The following is a 22,598-nucleotide window of genomic DNA, read 5'->3' on the forward strand; positions in this document are numbered from 1 at the left end:
AACACTCGACGACAACGTACACATTCTTTTCAAGTGAACATAGGACATAGGGCATTTTCTAGAACAGACCATATATTAGGCCACAAATGGAGTCTCCACAGATTTAGAAAGGTGAATATCATTAAAAGAATCCTCTCTAAACATAATGAGATAGTTAGATATCAATAATAGAAGTAAAAGTGGAAAGTCACAAATTCATGGAAATTAAACAAAACACTTTTAAACAACCAATGGATCAATGAAAATTAGAATGTTTAAGAGACAAATAAAAACAAAAACACAAATACTGAAACTTATGAAATACAGAAGTATGCTGCAAGATTCACGATACCATATAAACTGTGTTATATTCCCCGTAACATTTGTTATTTTTAATGATTTGGTTTCATTCTTAAGTATGCCTGTATCATTGCACTTTGTGCATGTGGCTTTTTTCTTGTTTTTGAAAGAGTATGGAAGATTACTTTCATGGGGCAATAGGATTAATTTAAAATGTTGCTTTGGAGTAAATATGGCAAAAATATTTACTTGAGTCAAGAAGGGAAGTCCTGAATGTTTCTTCAAATCCCATTGTAATTCCAATTTCTTTACCCATCAATCCATCTAATCATCCATCCTCCCTGACCTTTTTTTCTCCCTACCCCCATTTTCCTTCCCTTCTTTCATCCTTCCTTCCCTTCCTCCCTCCCTTCCATCCATCCATTCATTTATCCATCCACACACCATCCAATTTACAAAATAGAAACATACTGATAGATACCAAGAAGAAATTGATGGTCGCTAGATGGGAGGGGCTTGGGTAGGGCGAATGAAAAAGGTGAAATATTAAGAAGTACAAATTGCCAGTTATAAAAATGGTCACGGAGATGTAAAGTACAGCATAGGAAATATAGTCAATAATACTATAATAACTATGTGTGGTGTCAGATGGGTACTAGACTTACCAGGGTAACCACTTCATAAGGTTACCTAAATGTGTAATCTAATATTATACACCTGAATCTAATACAATATTGTATCTCAACTGTGACTGAAAAACAAATTAAACAACAACAAAACCCAAACAGCATCCAGTTCTATTTCTGGGATTAGTATTTGTAAAGTTCAGTCTCTCTTCTTTTGTGTGTGCAGAACAGGGAAGGGAAGGACAAGGCACTTTTGAGCTGGCCTCAGGCTGCCACTTTCCCAAGCAGACCAGAGACCCAGAACCTCTTATGGAGACGGCAGGCAACAGGCAAGAGGCACCCCTTCCCAGGATGGGAGAAGACAGCAAAGAACCTGTAAAATTTTCTTCGACCTATCTCCAAATATACATAATTTTCTTCGACCGACCTACCAAAATGTATGTAACAGACATACATGCAACACCCAATAACAACACATTGGACACAGGTTGCCAATCTTTAAAATATAAAATTATAACTGAATTTATACCTTAAAATCTCACTCCCTTTACTTAGGCAAAAATATTTACATTTACCATTATTATATATTTATATTTCCAATAATGGTTTAGTTGTAAGTCCTTTTTAAGATTCTCCATTGCAGTGTTGTGGATGTTAAGACCCATTTCATGTCTAATGAAATCTGTATAGATGATAATTTGTTACTAGCCAAATACGAATTTTATAACATTTTTGGATGATGATGATTTTAATAAAATAAACAATCTCATGAATTCTCAAATGTCACTAACCAGTAGAGGAAATAAATATTTAGGAATCTACAAGTGTACACAGAAATTCATGATGTCATAATTAGAGTAAACTATTTCAAGGAGCAATGTAGCAAATTCAATTCCAGAATATTGTAGAAGTATTCTTGTGTCACAAGCCAGTGCTCTTTGCAAATGCTTCAGAGTGATCACCTGAGTGGAGTGGCCAAAATTGCACACATACTTCTGGAGGACTTAATTTTCTACTTTCATGTTATTTAAGCAAGGTTTCTGCATCTCTGTTCTAGCAGCTTCCTCAATTAACAGTATTATGATGGCTTATTAAATGTCGAATCAGGCATTGAAGTGATCACTCCATTAATGTACGCTGACTTTAAATTCTTTTACTGTTTGGTTTTTGGTTTAATATTACTGCTCAATTAAATGGTACAGGCTTTGCATACTTATGGGAACCTGTGAACAGAATGCAGGACATCCTGTGTTAAAAACGATGAGCACTCCAAAGCAAGATTGAAATTTTAAAAGTGTAAGAAAGTGCTAGTAATTTCCATAACTGAAATTTAGCTTATTCATATTGAATGCAGATTGCTCAAATAAATTGATTCCTTCAGAAAAGATAGTAAACAAAGATGTCAGCTTTGAAAAGTGTCATTCATTCCTATGGCTTGACTGATTTCTTCTGGAAATCCACAGATAGAATTGGGTCAAAGAAAACTTAAAATCTGTTTCAGGTACAAACTTCTTAAGTTAATCAGCATCTATTGGAAGCTGGGGGAATATTCAAAAAGGCCAGGAGGGATCTAGTCTGAAGACCCAAACTTTTTTTTTTTTTTTTAATATTTTATTTATTTATTTTTAGAGAGGGAAGGGAGAGAGATAGAGATAGAGATAGAGATAGAGATAGAGATAGAGATAGAGATAGAGATAGAGATAGAGAAACATCAATGTATGGTTGCTGGGGGTTCTGGCCTGCAACCCAGGAATGTACCCTGGCTGGGAATCGAACCTGGGACACTTTGGTTCCCAGCCCGAGCTCAATCCACTGAGCTACGCCAGCCAGGGCTTGAAGACCCAAACTTTTATTCTACTCTTAGAAATATCTTACACCCTTTCACTATGACCAAAGGCAAACAAAAGTCAAATAACCATCACCACTCACACACAGAACAATTCAAATCTTTAGCCTTTTTAGGTTTACATTGTGTATTCAAGTAAGAGGAATTAACGTTAAAGGACAACAAGTCACCATGAAATGAAGCCTCAAAGCCACAAAAACAAGTATATAAATATATTTGAAAAGTCTATCAAATCAAGGCATTTTTTGGTACTATGTTGAAGACATTTTAAGAGAGACATCATGCACAGAAATTCAATAGTACCCAAGATAATATGCTCTCATATTCTCTTTCCAATTCAATAGTATCAAAGATAATATGCTCTCATATTATCTTTGATATTTCATATTATCATATGAAACTCAAAAACTATGAATTTCTAGTTTTTCAGTGCTTTATAACATACAGATCCATATTTAGACACAGAGAGGACTGTGAGAATTGTAAAACTTATCAAAACAATCCGTTCTTTGGGGGAAGTTTTAGCTATCATGATAGCAAAGACAAGAGAATTTTAAAAGACATGAAGTACAGATTAGAAAATATTTAAGACCTCATGTAAATGTGTTTAATTTGCTGCATTCCAAGAAAAGTTTATGACTTACTGATAAGAGGAAAGATGAAAAAAAGAAGTAGAAGAAAGAAGGTAGGAGAAAAGAAGAAAGTAGAAGAAAGTTTGACACTTTTCTTCAAAGTGTAGCATTTAATTTTAAACCTCTCTATCTCCTTGTTTTTTCTATGATTGACATATTTGATTGATATTTTTTTTCAGGGTTTACATGCATGTAGCATAGATACGCTGTATGGGTACAATTCTTTGGTATACGAAATATATTTTAACACATTGCTAAAATGATCTGCATCCACTACTAAATCTTGCCAATAATTAAAGTCCAGAAATAAAATAAAACTAAAATACAAATACTCCTTCTCTGAAATTTTACTCACTTTAGAACTAACTCTTCCCTTGGCTTTAAAAAGATACACTGTAGCTCGTAAATTCTGAAATGTATCAATATCCTTTGAGGGAGCAAGAGGCTTTGGAAAAAGTCTTGCATAAACTAGTTCACTTACACAGACAATGTCAAAATGCACTTTTTAAAAAAGTTTAAACAAAGTTAAAGTATAAATGCTTAAAATATTAGTGTTCCATTTTTGGCTTAAAAACATACACAGACACTTGGCTTTCCCTCTGGAATATTATCTAACCCATTTATAAGCTAAAACACATAACTGAAGAAAATCAAGTGATAAAATTTTTCATGCAATGACTTTCTTTTTGAAGTTTCCCTTGTAACTGAGCTCATTTTGTAGCTCATGTATTTTTCCTTTTAGCTCTTTTAACTTTTCTGCAGCCATGATCATTTAGCATTTCTCCTGGTGTTTTATGTATTTTCTTATTTTTCATAATTCCCTAATGCTTTCATTTTCCTAGTCTTGATATTACTACTTTTTGGATGCTTACCAGTCTGTCAATATTATGCAAGTAGTAGGGTACCTTGAAATATTATACAAGCTATATACCTAATCCACAATATGTATCACTGTGACAATACATTCATAATTTAAGTTATGACATTTCCAAACAAGGGATTTGGGTAAGTACTGTGAAAAGATATTGAATGAGTGCACCGAACACAGCTAAGTGCACTGCATGTGGTGAGAACAATATCTGGCAGGAGCAGCTGGCCCAGATTCTCCGCCGCAGCCTGTGCTGCTTACTTACTACAGGGTCACTGTGAAATTTCATTCAGGGAAACATATACCACATTCTGGGCTAAAAGAGCTAAGGGCACGACCATCTTTTTAAACGATAATCCATGACTTTTTATCTTAGAAAAATGAAGCTAAATAAATTCTCATGAAATCCTATTTAAAGAAATGCTCGATTCCATCAAAATGCAGGATTTTGGAGAGCAGCCACCACCCAGTCTGCCTCTGGTCTCATTATGCAATCAGTGCTTCGGTGCACGCGCCTGCCTGAGCATCTAAAGCACAGGAGACTGGCAGTATTTACAGCTACATAAGACCAAAAATAAGTCTCTGGGATAACCCATTATAGTTTTCATTTCTTGTGTGTATGTAGTACTTTTAAAAAATAATCTGCCTCTGCCTCCAGCATTTTCAGCAACCAAGCTCTTTGTAAGACCTAACTTTTAAACTTTCCTAGCATCAGCATCCTGTACCAAGACATCTTATTTCTCCATTAAAAAATTTTTAGAAAAAAATATTTTTTAAGAAAATAATCCACAGAAAAAAATCTTAGTACTGTACCTAATTCTAAAGTACCTAAAAAACCCCTAATTCTCCAGCAAAATATTAGACTAAAGGGTTTTGTGGAAATAATTCCTCTTTTAATTCCATGCCAAGTCCTTGCAGCAGTTAAAAAATTTGGGTTTTAAATTACATAAAAATTTTAGAGTGTTTGCTAATGAGTGTATTCACAGTAATTATGAAATACTAAAAATAAGGTTGAAAACGTACTTTCAAGATCTAAGGGTACAGAACAGGGTGACTCTAACCCATGAAGTCATGTATTAAAAAAGTCCATTTATATACAAACTTTTCATTGTCACAGTGAATGCTTCCTTTTTTTATCGTGTCAATCAATTTTTCTGAATATAGAGGACGGATCCTCTTTGCCCTGCTCCTAATGGAAAGATAAATGTGTGTCCAAACTTCTCAGCTCATATGGAACCTTAGTACCTCCTAGGTCAATATGAGGCTTTCTTGAAATGATTCATGGAAATGGGATTCATTCTCCGGTGAGGTCTGAGTGCATACTGGATGGAAATAAGGGCACCTTGGTGACTAGCTCTTCCTGTGGAAAAATCAAGGTCTATCTCATGCGCACCTGCTCTGGTATATCCACCCTAGGTAAACAGACTACCAAAGTAACCCAGAACCCAGCAGTAACTAGGACATTGGTCATGAACCTGGAGCCAAAAGTTGAAATGCAAAAGCCCAGATGCCAGAGGTCAAGTTGTCAGTAGGCTATGTAAATAAAATTGACCCTTTATTAATTATCCATAAGCAGCTTCTTTTGAGAACTTCTGAATATTAAATCAATTTCTCTGACACCTGACTTTATGCTCAGAATTAATGAAAACCTTTGGGCTTCCTAAGAAAGCATGGATGAATTTAGGTGCGGGATGGGATGTATCACTTGGCTAGTGTGTGCCTCAGGGTAGAAACCTTAGCCCTTGATGTTCTTAACAACCTTAAGAACCTTTTGCTATTTGCTGTGGTTTGATGTATACAATCCACAGGAGGGTAAATGGGCAGGACCCTAAATGTGTGCTCTGTATCTCAAGGAGACAACCAGATACTGGGAAAAAATGGGCAGAGTCTAAAATTTCATTTTACTTTTGTGTTACCAGAACTAATAAAATATATTAAGGGTAGAAAGAAAAATTGAAACTGCTGAGAACCAGTTTTGCAGGGTATTTATACTTCACAGCTTAGCATCAATACTGGCAAAACACGACTCAGATAATGACTCCAACAGGGAAAGAATAAGCTAACCTGCTTGGGAAGAAAGATGCTATAAAATGTTTAACACAATTGTCTGCCTCCCAGGTCGTGGAATATCAGGTTTCTTGAAACATAAAGTTCCACATGTTGAATGTGGGACAGAATATGGTTAGGAGGTGAGCACTAGTCTCAGTCTAACCTCTTCCAGCAGATCAGCTTTGTACAATGGCCGCACTTACAGGTATGCAGCGCTCCTGTGAGCTTCCCATTTGGAAGCACTTTACTCTCAAAGCATTGGAGGGTGGGACTGGAGGAGCCATAAAGCCCATTCAGACTCTTTGATTTGCAATTGGTGCTGCTGTGTTTGCTGAGATCCTGGGTGGCTTTAATAGGGGGAGGATGACCAAACGGCAACACAGCTGACTGTGGAACACAGGAGCAACCCTCTGTGCAGGACGGAATGGCAATAGGGAACATGGCACATGATCTGACACCTGAGAGTTTGGTAGTAGAGCCCTGTTATGTCCCTTATCAACTGTGTGACCCCAGACAAATGACTTAAACCCCTGTGCTTCTGATACTTCATGTGTAAAATGGAATTAGAATAGTACTTTCTTCATAGGGTGCTGTGAGGATTAAATGAGATAAACATGAAAGCCCTTAGAAGGGTTTCTGGTATATAGTAACAGCCCAATAGTTGCTAAATTATTTGATCATTATTAGAAACTCTGCAGGAAGGTTTTAAGAATAATTTAAAGCAAAACATGAAACAAATAATCAGAAGTATTACATTTTATGCCTACTAATTAGAGAAGGTGGTTTGCTAAGGACATGCCTCTTTCTTTCGTTGAGAATTTTGAGAAGCTTAGAATTTACACACGAGAATTAAAAAAAGAAAAACTATATCTGCTTTATGAGGAGCATATCAAAATTTCTCTCTCCTAATTTTTTTTAACTGAGGTAAAATTTGCATCTCTGAAATGCACAGATTTCAAGTGAATAATTCAACAAATATTTATAACTGTATATACCAAAATAACCATCAGCCAAATCAAGAAACAGAACGTTTTCATGAGCCCACAAAGTCCCCTTTTCCTGTTTCTGGTCAGTCTTTACCACTCTCTACCCTGCCCCACAGAGGCCAACCACTGTGCTGACTTCTACTATTGCAGATTAATTTTGCCTATATTGAATTTATTATAGATGTATTCTGTCATGCCTGAGTTCTGTCTTAACATATTTTAAAAAATGTATCTACATTATAGCATGTATCAATAGTTTTTTTTGATGAATAGTAAGTCCATTGTGTGAATAAACTCAATTTGTTTATTATTTTATTGCTGAACATTTGGATTGTTTTCAGGTATTCATAATTACAAACACAGTTGCTATGAATATTCTTATGTATTACTTTTGTGGATATTTTTCTCTTGGATAAATACATAAAGTGTAATTCATGGCTGAAAAGGAAGATCTATGTTATATTTGAAAGGAACTGCCAGTTTTCGTGCACTATATCCTCAATGTTAGTGTCATGTCTTCTTAGTTTTAGCCACTACCATGGATATGAAATGCTAGCTCATTGAGATTTTGGTTTGTTACCTTTTTATTACTAATTTGCAGGAGTTCTTAATATTTTCTGGATATAAGCCCTTTGTATTTGCAATATGTATACTGTAAACCTTTTTTCCCCTTTATGTGATCTAACTTTTTATTTTCTTAATAGAGCTTTTGATGAATATAAGTTTTCAATTTTGGTATAGTAATTTATCAATTTTTGAACAGTTTTTTAGGGGATATTAAATTTATTAAAGTTTTCAAAGAGCCAACATTTCAAAAAATATGTTAATATTCTCTATCGTTTGCCTATTTTCTATTTCATTTTTTTTGTACTCCTCTATTTCCTTCCCTTATTTTGGGCTTACTTGCTCATTTTATTAAACTCTTAAATTGAAGGCTTGGATCCTTAATTTTAAATCTTTTTTCTTATGTAAGAGTTAAGAACTATAAATTTCTTTCTTAGTACTTTTAGCAGCTTCTCACAAATTTTAGTATGCTGTATCCATTATCTTTCAGCTGCAATATTTACTAATGGTATTTAGAAGTGGTTTTCATTTCACAGATGTAGGGTTTTTCTAGATATATTGTTACTGATACTTGTTTGATTCTTTTGTAGACAGAGAATAGAATCTATAAAACTTTAATATTTTAAAACTTAAGATATCTTTATGTTCCAGCATATGGTCTATCTTGGTGACCATTTAATGTATATTTGGAAAAATATATATATTCTGTAGTTGTTAGAAACAATGTTCTATAAATATCAACCAGAACAAGGAGTTTAATAGTGTCATTTAAATCTATATACTTACTAATTTTTAATATTTTGGTCTAATTTTAAAATATTTATTGTCTTCCTGATGAACTGATCCTGTTATTTTAATACTTTCCTCCTTACCTCTCTTAATGTCCTTGTCCTTAACTCCATGTAGTATAATATTTATATAGTCACTGTATGGTTAGATTTTCATACATTTTGCAATTTTACCTTAAAGCACTCACGTCTTTATGCCTTTATGTTTCATGTTCATCTCTTATTTATAGTACATAACTGGATCTTGCTTTTTAAAAAGGCAGTCTGATAATCTATGCTTTTAAATGAAGGGTTTGGTTTTTTTTATTAATATAATTATTGATACAGCTGGGTATGGATCTGCCATTTTGCTATTTGTTTTCTTTGTGTCCATCCATTATGTGGCTGATTTTTACTACACCCTTGCTTCTTTAGGTTAAACAAATATTTCTTAGAATTCCATTTAAATTTAACTCTATATTTTTTAGTTCTTTTTCTTCAATGGTTGCTGAGCATGATGTTAACATATGTTAACATCACTTATGGTTGAAATTTTATCCAACAACTTGTTAACTCATTGTTACAACTGAAATAATATTTTGACACAGTATCTCACAGCACTGTTATGAATGTATTAATTAACCTTTGTCCTTCCTACCCAAGGTACATTTTAAATCTTACATGGTATTATTTGAGGGCTGGAAAATAAAACATAGGCAAACATTAGTATGGAACAGCAAGCCATTGAAAACCTAGCTGTTGAAAAAAGTTTCAAGTAAATTTATCATCTAACGGGTTAAACTACTCTCTTGAAAGCTTTATGCCTTTTTAAAAATAGCATCTATTTTTACTCCATCAACATTTCCTCCTTTTTCCCTTAAACTGGATGAGCATATTACATGACTAATAAGCCCTGGAAATTTAAGCAGAAATGAAAAAAGCTAGTGTTGACCTTGAGGATGGTCACCAAAGTGAGTGGGCTCTGAGTACAGTTCAGCAGGCCCTTTGGCATTAATAGGAGGCTTCGTTTTCCATTCCCTGAGGAAATGTTTTATGGGTTCTCCCAACTCCTACACACCATGCCCTGAGCTCTCCTGCTCATTTTTACCATATTACTGGGCTTCCTATTAGGCTGAGAAAAAACAAGCTCATATAAAACTCCCTCAGCCTCTCCCTCTCACCTCTCACCCATGCTGACTACCCAGCAATGCTTGTCCATATACCACTTCACCCTCAGCCATCTTTTAACTCCTTTCTTCCCTGTATGTTCTTTTCCTCAACACCTATAACATGTAATTATGCTCCTAAAATAAAACAACATCCACAACATAAATCCCTACTTTCCTTTTCACCAAGCTTCTTGAAAAAATAGCTTTTCCTTGTTGACCTCAATTTCACGATTGCCCAGACACTTCCCAAATTCTCTCTGGGGACTGTGCAACTGTGGATTGCAGGTTTGTTCAGTCAAGGTCAACAAATGTTAACATATTACCCAATCTAATGGTCATTTTTTCAGTTTTTTTCCTTTCTTTTTTCACTTGATCTGTCTGAGGCATTGATGTTGTTCACTACTTCCTCCCTGAGATTATACTCTGTGTCAACCCAATAAATTCAATAAAAAGTGATGAAAAAAGAGAAATGTTTCTTGAATAAATCAAATCATGTCAAGTAAAATCAACATCAAAGTTAATCTAATTTTCTAGTGACATACATCTTATTTTACTAACACAAAGCAATTAACCTTGATCACTAGACATTTCATATTTTAAAAATATATAATAACTTTACATATGTTCACAACCCTGGGAAGGTGTTTAAAAAATTTTAGGTAACACAAAAACTGCTCCTGGGGCACCTGATACATCTCAGGTTCCACAAATTCATGCTATATGGAAATTTCTTTCCTTTGGCAGGAGATTCCCAAGCCCAGGTTCTGACTTGAAGAGGGTAGATAGAAAATTATACATGACATGAACACAGAAAGGAAAGGAGGCATTGATGAGACAGGGGGATGTAGTAAAACATTTTGCTGATGGCAAATTAAAAGTGTGTTTAGAGCTACTCTTGGAAGCTCTGTTATTTCTTGAGAGCCTCTGCTACATCACTTTGCTCTATGTTCTATCAGCAGCATAAACTCTGTAAGTTAACATGAAAAGGAAAAGTATATTCCAATGTGATTTTTCTTTATCTTTTCCTGTGCTGGATAATAATATTTTAAACTATTAGATTGAACAATGAAGTTGTAATTTTTGCAGGCCAAAAATCGATGAGAAAAGAATGAGCAATTTCATGTTTCAACAAAATACAGAAAATTTAACTGTTTTTTACTAAAATAAATAATTGAAACAGCTAAAATGTACTCATTTTCACACACTATATTAAAATGAGTCACACAATATAATGGACATAATGCTTTCGGGGCCCCTGCCTCTGCTGAGCAAGCTGCATTCTTTACATGAGTACAGAGGTAAATACTTGTTGCCGCTAATTCCAATTTTGTTTTAGGGGAGTCACGAGGGATAGGTAAGGACCAATGGGTGGACTCAGAGTAAGAGATGTCATTCTTCTTTTAGAGTCTCTGGCAGAAAGAAATCAAGAGTTCATTCAAGTCTTGATACTCAAAGTGTGGTCTGTGACCTGGTGGTGTTCGAAATGCAGTGCAAGTTTGGGCTGCACCGGGAACTACCACAACAGAAAATACATTGTAACAAGACTCCCTCTTCCCCCAACTTCCCAATGCTCACACTATTTCTGAAGCACTGCAGCAGATCATTTGCTCACAACTCAACTTTCCATAGGAATCACCTGGGGGTTTCAAAACAGTGATGCCTGGATCCCAGCTCCAGGGTTCAGTTTAAAGGGCCTGGAGAATGGTCTGAGCACTGGGGATTTTATAAGCTGGAATAACAAAATTAGATGAGAATAACTAGAAGATTCCAATGTATACAAACAGTTGAGAACCACTGGTCTGAAGAAGATTTTAGGAGACAAATTTCTAATCCTCAGGGATATTCAACACAACATTCTGAAGTATAAGAAGTGTTCACTATTACCGCATATACATACTTTGAAGAGTGAGAGCTATCATGAAAAGTAGCCAAACAAAGCAAAAGATAAAACCAAATGCCAAGATGGCTTACAATTTTAGAAATAGTAAGTGAAAGGTACTCAGTAGCCTGTCAAAAGGAAGTAACAGTTTCCCTTTGCTTACAAAACTCTGATCTGTGCAAAAGAAGTAGATTTAAAAAATAGCAAAGGGAGGTAGGGGAAAGAAATGAAAGATTTGCTGCTTTGACGACTTATGTATTAGAGTCAAAAATAACTCCACTGACTGATGAATGAAATACTAGACACTTGATCTGTCACTACAGACTAGGTAATAAAAATATAACCTTTGCGGTGTTCCAAGTAAAAAGAGTCAGAATAATGTTCTTACATTTTTCTCTTGGGATGAAAAGTATTATGACACGTTCAGAAATAAGAAACTACACAGAACAGAAAACAAAAATTAGACCACCCATTCCACAGTAGTTCATTCAAAGTGTATCTGTATTAGCTGTTTGAAGTCACTTTGCAGGTATGTACCTCAGAATTAATCATACTCTGCAAGCTGCTTAATGTAGCTGTTTCAGTGTCTCTTTGATGGGGACTCCACATTCTTTTTTTTAAATCCTCACTGGAGGATATGATTATTGATTTTATTATTACTTTTTGTTTATTGATTTTGGAGAGAGAAAACGGAGACAGAGAGAGAGAAACACTGATGTGAGAGAGAAACGTATGATGGGTTGTCTCCTGTACACGCCCTGATGGGAGACTGGGGAGTGAACCCACAACCGAGGTTTCTACCCTGACCAGGAATTGAACCCATCACCTTTTGGTGCATGGGACAATGTTCCAACCAATGGAGCCACTGGCCAGTGCTGGAAACACCACGTTCTGACTAAAGAATACAGCCTTTCAAAATCCAGGTTTAGTAAAATTCTTAGAAATAAGAAGAAATGACAAATACAGCAGTACCTGCATAATATAGTTGCCTGGAGTGCTGATTGTCTTTAAATATTATTAGCAATGAAAAACTTACAGTCAAACTGTTTTTTAAAAAAAACTTTATCAAAGGAAGACATTTTAAAAGAACAAAGAGGGAATGTAGTTTTGGTAGTTGGATAAATATCAGCCAACAGATTTTAAATAATAACATCAAATCACTGGATTTTACAGCTTTAAATCATTTTAACACATGCAGTAGAGCAGAATGGCACAATTCCATCTGCTGAATTGAGCTGGTTGAAGATTTTACTTTTCAATTTAAAGACATTGCCATTGATTGAGCTTTCGACCCTCTTCAGTCCTGGATATAATTTTGTGCACTTCACACCTTAAAGACATCTACGTTTCTACTAAGGCGATGAGTGCCATTTGAAAGCAACTTAATCTAATGCCAAAAAATGCATTTAATAAGTGTATCTGCTAAAATAAATAGCTAAGTAATTCCTTAAAAATGAAACTCTTCTAATAACATTTTGCCCAGATTTGAAAATCCAAAGATGTAGTTTTTAGAAACTGTTTTTTGATTGCAGTTGACTTATAATATGATATTAATTTCAGGTATATAGTATAGTGGCTAAATATTTATATAACAAGATATGGTTTAAAAACTTATAACAATTATCTACATTTATAACAGGTAGATGTGGTTTTAAATGCTATAACCATTATTCAGGGGTGTCAAATTCATTTTCACCAGGGGCCACATTAAGCCTTGCAGTTGCCTTCAAAGAGCCAGATGTAATTTTAGGACTGTATAAATGTAACTACTCCTTAATAGTTAAGCTAGAGCTTGGCACTGCCGCTGGGTAGAAACAAGGTACTGGGCTGGATAAAACAAGGTGGAGGGCCGGATTTGGCCCATGTGCCTCGTGTTTGCCACCTGTGCATTATATGTTTAGTCTGCCCAGAAAAAGTCCAGTCATTGTTAATATAATGAGAAGAGTTTGTGCAACATCCATATAACTTGGCAGTCAAGGAGAGTGGGCTGGAATGCATACTCATGAAAAATGACAACTTTACTGTACTAGTCAGTGGGAGTGGTAGACGCCATCGAGTGAGCATGTGTACTGTGTGGCTGTCACGTTTAAAATGACTGAGCAAGTAGACCAATCAATCTGCAACAAATTTTGCATTAGGTTTGAACATTCCCCTGCAGAAACTATTCGGATGATTCAGAAGGCTGTAGTTACAGACAACTGGTGATCAGCAACTTCATCACGACAATGAGTCTGCTCATGCATCACATCTCATGCAGAGTTTTTTTGGCCAAACATCAAATCACCCAGGTGATTCAGTCCTCCTACCACCCAGATATGGTGCCCTATGACTTCTGGCTTTTCAAAAAACTAAAATCATCTTTGAAAGGGAAGAGATTTCAGATCATCAATGAGATTCAAGAAAATACAGTGGGGCCACTGATGGCAATTGGGAGAACTGTGTGAGGTCCCAATGTGCCTACTTTGAAGGGGACTGGGGCATCATTGTCCTATGTACAGTGTTTCTTGTATCTTGTATCTTCCTCAAGAAATGTCTCTATTTTTCATAGTACATGACTAGATACCTCCTGGACTGACCTTGTATATGTTCAAAGAATACATTCTAGTCAACCTTCATGGTGAATTAAAATGGAATTTCTAGAGAAACCAAGTAGGCTGAAAGAACTTTAAGGCGTTGAACATAATCTACAGAGCAGCCCTGCAGTTCAGAGACCACATGCCAGTGATACAGAGACACTGGTCAATTACACAGGACAATCAAGGCACTGTGATTTTCACGGGAAGGATAGAATGGAGGCTAATGCATGATTACATGCAAAAGGCACATTTCATTTTCAAGCACTTATAAGTATAATCAGTTGTTATTGAAAAGAAAAAAGAGTATAATAAGTGTGTGTAAAACACCTTATAGTGGCATCTTCCACATGGGATTTATTATAAGAGATCTGCACTACAAGCAAGCAGCCCTAGTGGCAGGTTTTAGGGACTAGAAATCCACACCAAGGTTAAATAGATCCTCATCCTCCCTTTGCCACACACTGCCAGGCACCCTATCCTTTCTATGCCTTCATTTCTTCAGTTATAAAATGAAAATAAAAATAGGGCCAACTCATGGGTATTATGTGAATTAAGTGAGGTAATACAGGTTAAGCATTTGGAATGGTGTCTGAGACATACTAAACACTCAATAAATATTTCTTTTTCCTCTTCTTTTCCCTCCTCTATTTCCTCTTCTTTCTCTTCTGTTTCTCGCATAAATAAGGTACACTATTTGATTAGACTTTTGGGTTTCTATAAATGATATTATAAATATGCAACTTGTAATATTTCAGTTGGAGACAAGTTATATTTAGATCGGCTCCTCTGAGGTTTTGTATTCAGCTACTTAAAATGGTCAGTTAATTCTGTGTCTTACTAAGGGGACTGTACTCCTTAGATATCATTCCTCTGTTTACATTTTTTTCATGTTCTCTACTCCAAATTATCTAAAGAGCTTAGAATTTCCATTCAAGCCTGAAGGCTAGTAAAACTTTCAATCAAACAACTAGTCTGAAACTTCTAGAAGCCCTACCTAGACCTAACCTAAAGGTAGCGGGAGACTCAGAACACGTCTGAAGACTCATAGGGAGGAGTGATGCAGCTGACCGCAGTCGGTCTGGGTCCTGTCGATGAGGAACCCCACTGTGCACCTTTGATGTCCTGCGGCTCAGAAGTATGTTATGCTTTCATATCAAAGATGAAGGAAAATCTCTGGGAAGGTGAATGTATAATCATGTCAGCTGAGGATTCCACAAAGAAAATCAACTCCTTTAACCCACAGAAAGTCCCAGAAAGACTCAGAGACAAGGTAATCCAATATCAAAAAATGATGTATATAAAGACAGTCATTGGTTTCTAGCAACATACTATTTTGAAAAATGTCCCTTTTCCAGAAAAGTACAGACCTCTAAAATAAAATGCTTTTAAGAACAGCCAATTAAATCAGAAAATTAAATAAAGAAATAAAACATGCTAAACTTCTTTGCAACAATACATAGCAGTTTATAAAAATTTATTAGCTTGTATTTAAAAAATTCTCAATAAACGTGAGAAAATATTTAAATTAGGCATCCTTTTTATTATCAGTTCAATTTTGCAAAATGTTAAGCTACAGGGTGTTTAACTAACTAATGCAGTTGGATTTAGACTGACAACTCTTCCTGAATTCCCATATTCCATAAAATAAAAAGCAGTGACAGCATGCTATCCTGATGAAGGCGCTCAAACTGTAGTGTGTGATTTTCCTCAAATGCTCTTTTGGAGGAACATTTATCTTAATGCTGATCAGGGTGGTCTGCTCTAACTGTACTTTCAGGAAGAGTACTTTATAAATGGCCCTAGAGATGAAGAGAGTTCCAATGCACAGACATAGTTGAACTTGTATTGTGGTATTTTAAAATTCTGATGGTTACCTGCTGCGTATCAATGATCTAAATATCATCTGAAAATCCAACAGTCAACTTTTCTGGTATAACAAAAAAGAAAAAAGTCTTCCATTTAAATCTTGGTATTTATTTAACTTGATATCTCATTATCATAAGGTAGTTCCAATCTACTGAATTAATATCTCCAGCTTTATCATTCCTTGCTGCATTAAACACTAAGGATTGTCCTTGGAATAACTGGCAATATTCTAAAAACCTATTTCCCAATGTGTATTTTATAAAACACTCTCTATGAGATGCTACTTATAAAAAGATTTTATGACCAAATGAGAAGTGCTAGCTACTCCATCTTTATTGCCAGCTCTGAGTTTACTTAGAATAATACACGCGGGCTGAAAGCAAGGCAGTCTAAGCTTTGTTCCCTGCCTTAGCTCCAAGCCTGTAAGGATGCCTTTCCATTCCCAGGTGTTCAGCAGGAATACAAGACTGAATGAGCAAATGAATTTTAAAAGCTCTGAACAGTTCTCCACTCAATACACTTCTTTCATTTTTCTCTCACACACAGTATCCCACACCTATTTAATCACAGGTATCTTTTGCTTGTTCTGGTAGCAATACAGAATATCTTATTACAAACAAAAGAAAAGAGAGCACAGAGAATAATAACAAGCATGCATGCCACCATGATCTATTTTAAGAATTAAGTTACAAACACAACAGGAGCCTCTTGGGAACCCTCTTCCACATATTCACCTCATAGCACACATCATCCCCAAGTGAGGTAACCCTAACATCAGGACTAACACTCACATGAGACTTACTAATACCCCACTTGGAGAAATCCTGAGCTGGGGGGATGCTAAAGTCCCTTTAAACACTAAGATTTTAATTGATTTCGATATAGTATGCATTTTACAAATGGTCATCCGTAAAACTATCCACTTACTGCATTAATACAATAAGTATGAAATAAAGGAAATAACACTATGATACAGAAGCAAGGCAATGGACAACTGATGTAATGATGAATATAAAGAAGCTAAGCAGCTTCTTTCACAAATAAACTCATATAAAATCTAAATATAGATACATGCATATATCTTAGGTCACTGTATACATACACAATGACCTGAGAAAACTTAAAAATATATGTTACTTAACCTAACCTGAGTAATTTAGAAACCACTCTGTACAACTGCAGAGAAAATTACCCTAACAATTCTGACATACTCACAAAATCGCCCGAGGCTGCAGAAGTAACACTGTGGCTCATCAGTGTCACAGCATGCCCATGGTTATGTGATAGATGCTGCGAAGAAGGGGAGGAGACCCTCTTCCTGAGCTCAACACACAGTTAGTAATAAAACAAATCTCCTTTAACGGGATCCAGCACACTATGACAGAGAAGCACCGTGAGCTAATAGAGCCCAATAGGAAAAGAACTATTTTAAAAATTTTAGTCAGTATTTTTCATAGCCTTATTTTGGTGAAACTTTTCTGCCTCAAATTTTCAAGTATCATTATAGATACGGTAATTCTGAACTTGCTTAGAGCATGCTTTGAGTATGCCCTAACTAAATGTTCTGCATATTTCTCCCTTGCTTCACATAAAGGATAAAAATGTTTAATACAATATATGCCTGTATTGCTCTATTTCTTAATTTTATTTATAAAGGATATTAAACAGTCAAGTTAGTGAAAGAAAAAAAATAACAGTTGAACCCAATACCTGCTCTGTGTAGAAAGTCACATGTACAATGAAACAAAGAACCAGAGGAACAAAGAATACGAAGATTTTTGGTGTACATTAGCCCTAATCCTCTCAATCTTAATCCTAGTCATTATCCCAATACTCCATACATCAAAAGAAAAAAGCGCAGCATACAAAATTTTCACTGGTCATTGGTGTCATGTAGTTTTTATAGGTAAGTACATGGATGAGAAACTCCCTTCACTCTTCAAACCATTTCACTTTTCAAGCCAACCCACTGAATTTGTCTCATGTTAAATGCCAACAGAGAGCAAAATATGACCTCGTTCTTCATCTAGAAGCCCAAGTGCTTTCTCACACTTACATTAATGAAATGGATTAGTGTCTAAAAAATATTTATAAGAAAAAGTGTCAATTCCTACCTCCATTATCTTTTAGATGTAGTGCTATCTTGGTATCATCTGAAAGAGAAATTCAAAGTTATTACAAGAGAAAAAAATTTAAACATGCATAAATCTCATGAGCAGTAATTGTCTATTAATGCCTTAATGATTACATGAATAGATTTTAATGCTTTAGTGAGTTAATTTCTAGTTCAATGAGAGCAAATCCTAGCTTACATGATGTAGTACTGAAATGTCTTCGTGAGATTGTAAGGTCCAAAACTTTAGTAAAATGTTGTATGAGTCTTAAGATCTGTGAGAAAAGTACACTGTTATAATTGTAAATTAAAACACATTTACGTTTCTAAAATGAGTTACTGTTTTTATATGTTATAGTGTGACCTTTATCTATTTTAAATATTAAGATCAAGAAAATTCTAAATTTTTTGGAATAGTAAAGATTTGTCAATATTTACAAGTTTAAATTCAAAAGTTAAATGCTTATTCATTGCTAATGAACATACCCAACATTACATGAAAAAATATCTTTAATGGACAAAATATAAGTAGGACACTTTTTTTATTTCAGTAGCTCTGTTTCATTCTAAAAGGTAGGATTCAAATTGTTGGAATATTTCATAGGGTAGGAAACTGCAAAAATATTTTCATAGGCTATGTAACAACCGAAATCATACGGATTAATATATAATGTTGGTTTAAAATATCTAAATGAAATGTATTTAGCAGCTGTTCTCCACCTCACTTTATCACTTTCAGTTAAGTTTTAAATTTCAATTAAAATAAAAGGTTTCAAGTTTAATTTCTTATTCAAATGAAACCAAGATTTATGAGAGTAAAGAAGTGAGACAACCCCCCAACTTCCCCCCCTCCCCACCCATCCAAGCTTGCTCTTGGCCAGCTAGTCTCACATTGTTCTTAGTGGGGCCATTCAGAACAGATGGTTAAACTTTGGCTACAGACCTCTTCCCCCAATGAGTTGTACCTGTGCATTAATGGTTTCTGGTATGTTTTCCTTCCCTGGCAGAGGAAATGTTTCCAAGGACAATTTCTATGATTTCTACAGTGCCTTTCTATAGGTTATGGACCAACATATTTTATTGATTGTATTCAGGAAAATATTAGAAGTTCATATGAATAGAATTATCTATTATTCAGAATCCAACATCAGTGGATATTTTAAATGAATTTTGCCTTTCTATCCTGTGACTAAAATATCAAATTCAGTTACTGCAAAGTTCAGCAATATGAAAGGAAGTCTGTATTTCTTTTCCAGGGAGGGCAAGCAGTAACTATTGGGAGGCACAGTACATTACGAGACGCCCCACACATATTTTTATTCCGTAATAATTTTGTCTTTTCCCTTTCAGAAATTCAGTTTGTTTTTAAAAAACAAACAACAAAAAAACTTTTCCCTCGAAAGAGCTACCCCAGGACATGTGAACACCATGAGCCTTCCTCCTTTAGGAAAAAGCCACAGTGTCTCCAGGGCACCTTCGGTGGGCAGGCTGGTGGGCAGCTGGGACGTGGCCGCACTGCGGGTGGTCGTCAAGGCCCGGAACTGCGTGGTGGTCGCTCGCGTGGTTGTGGTGGTCTGAGAAGAACTTTCCACTGGCTCTGTGTTCTCACACATCTTCTCTTTTGACTAATGAGAGAAATAAGTGGGAAAACAGTTTAAGAGTAATCATGTATTTTTAAAAATTACATCAGAGAAGGTGGTCTGGAAAGCACAAAAGACTCTCAAATGAACACGAGGGATACATTTTTGTACAGGACTGTATTTAAAGATTCTGTTAATTTACCAAGAGGGTAAAATAGATGAGAGAAAAAGTTGGATGGAATGAAGCATTGCCATCTTTGGATGTTTGGATTTCACCGTTTTCTGCTGATAATCTTTCTGTTTACCATAATATTGCTGTTTATCTTGCCCTAATTTTCATATCAATATATTTGTAAAAGACATAATGTCAAAAGGGAAAGGTTCATAGAAGAAGAAAAATATGTGCATAATACACACTTAAGGGTTAGAACATGCTTAGGTATGTGAAGAAAGAATGAATTCCCTTCATATCAAACTGATAACTATAAATTCTAAAAATTTGATATCTGTTCCATACTACTTTATTGTTTAAGAACAATCCCCCTAAAGATCGAATGGGTATGTAAAATTTGTTTTTTCTTTGTGAAATACTGAAACCACCCAAGCAAAGGATTGGACAGTTGTTGTGTGGTTGCTTAGCCTGTCTTTTCTCTTGGATACCAAGGAAAGGTGCATATCATGCCTATTACTACTTACAGCCTATAAAGATAAATCCTATAACCTTCACCAGTAACAATCTTCAACATTCAAACTTGTATGGTTTAGAAGTTGGTGTTTCTCCCCATCTCTCTGTGCTTCAAAAAACTCCAAGCCTCTGATAGCCCTGGACAATAACTGGGGAAGTTCAGGGAAGGTACACGTGCCACATTTGAATTTATTATTAAATAAGTACCTTAAACTTTTCTGGTCATTAGTGAAATACAGTGCACTTTATTGCTGCTTTGGAAGAGTTCCTGAGATAGCTTTCTTTTTACCCATTGGATGTAACACAGGCTTATTCTCTATTTTATCATCCCAGGGCTCCAATCAGTCCCCTAACTTTAGTTCCTGCATCTCTTCAGCCCCAGATGTCTCATGGTCTCCCTCTTGACTCCACTTAGTTGTCATCTGCACACTCTGCACCTTATCTGCAGCTGGAAATACTTTAGATCTGAAATAATGACTCCAGCTGATCTATCTTCAGCCTACCATGTACCTGTTCACTCAACTGCTCCTTGTACTGTGACTACACAGAAAGCCCAAGCACGATAATTTTCTTCCTTTAAGTCTTTTTTTCCCATTACATCAACTTCTCTTTTCAATAATATCATGTATTTTTATACCATTTTTCTTCCTATATCACCTTTTCAGTAAATCACCAATACTGAATATAGTAAAAGATCTGCCTTTCCTTGCCCGCTCCCCAGCCAGGCACAGCTGGGGAACATTCGCACAACCCCCCACAGGGAGCTCTGCAAACTCACCTCCAGCATCCTCAGCGGGGCCTCCAGGGCCGCTTGGCCACACTGGCCCACTCTGCTAACCTCCTCACCCTTCACCCTGAGTATCAATTTCAAACCCTCTGCACTCTACTTAAGAACTCTAATCCCATAATGCCTCTTCCCATTTTACCCCTTGGGCTCACCTTTTATTTCCTAAATAAAAGAGCCATCAGCAAGAATTCTTTAATTTTCTGTACAAATCAGCATTTATTTGTTTGAATCTCCTAACCTATCAATTCCTTCTGTTATAATAGATGGAGTACATTATTTACAGCTATTCTCTCAGTCTCCACACCGGTCCAACTCAGCCCAGATTCTCGGAAATTGTGAACTTCCTCCCACTGGGAGAAGTCATAGATATCTCAGACTCCTTAAGTCTAAAATGTGACCTGCCACACACATATTAGTCTCCTCCCGTGTTTCTAATTCCTCCCCACCAAAAAAAACCAGTATTGTCAAACACCCTCAAGTTTGAGGAAATTATGGATTTTATGTGCCTATGCCAGTAAAGATAAAGACTAAATGCAAGTAGAATAGAATACAGATAGATCGTGGATAAAACATGAATTTTAAAGCATTTCTAGGATTTGCAGGAAGGAAAGAAAATCTCCAAGAGTGCCTCTCTACTGCCTCCTCCACAAAACAAAGCAGCAGCTACGTGCCATATAGACAGTAGGGGCAGTGTGCACTACACAGACAGGGAGGGTTTGCCTTGAGGGCAACAACATTAAAAATCAGCATGCTCGAAGGAGTTCAGGCCGTGTGCCAGCACTAGATGGGGGAGAAAAAGCTACATCACTCCTTCTCATATAAAGGAAGAGGCACGCAGAATTCTCTAAAACCCTCTGGTTCCAATCATCAAATCCCCTTTGGGGGAAAGCAGCACCTATTCAGGTCATAGGGATTCCCATGGAATAGAGCAAACAAATATGCATTTCTAATGAAAGGATACAAAAAGAAATAGAGAAAGAAAAAGAGAACCTTGACAAAGAAGAGAAACAATGAATGACTTGTGTACACTACCAAAAACTTTAGACACAGGAATCACCTTATATAAAATATTTTAAATCATATAGGAAATAATTTAAATAAGTGAAAGGTACAATTTAAAAGTAACTAATATAATAGGCTATAAAAGTGACCTGGCAGATTTAAAAAAGGTGCCAAATATAAATTTTAGAAATACAGATATATTTCTTGAAATTAAACAGGGGAGAATTAATAATCTGGCAGCTATATCTGAAGAAATTTCGCAGGATGCAGCAGAGAAAAACAAGGTAGATGATTCACAAAGGACATAAAAGATATAAGAAAGTG

At 35.7% G+C, this 22,598-nt stretch overlaps 1 protein-coding gene across 1 annotated transcript in view; it reads right to left on the reverse strand.

Moving 5' to 3' along the window:
* The window catches only part of PLXDC2 (plexin domain containing 2), a 403,365-nt gene that overhangs the window by 30,686 nt on the left and 350,081 nt on the right, over positions 1–22,598 (reverse strand). The window contains exons 12-13 of the mRNA XM_028507369.2: positions 19,695–19,845; positions 18,222–18,260 (exon numbers count right to left, since the gene is read on the reverse strand). Of these exons, the coding sequence (XP_028363170.1) occupies positions 18,222–18,260; positions 19,695–19,845 (190 nt within the window). The remainder of the gene's footprint in view (positions 1–18,221; positions 18,261–19,694; positions 19,846–22,598) is intronic.

The sequence above is a fragment of the Phyllostomus discolor genome, chromosome 1, assembly GCF_004126475.2.
Source record: "Phyllostomus discolor isolate MPI-MPIP mPhyDis1 chromosome 1, mPhyDis1.pri.v3, whole genome shotgun sequence".
Lineage (NCBI taxonomy): Eukaryota > Metazoa > Chordata > Mammalia > Chiroptera > Phyllostomidae > Phyllostomus > Phyllostomus discolor.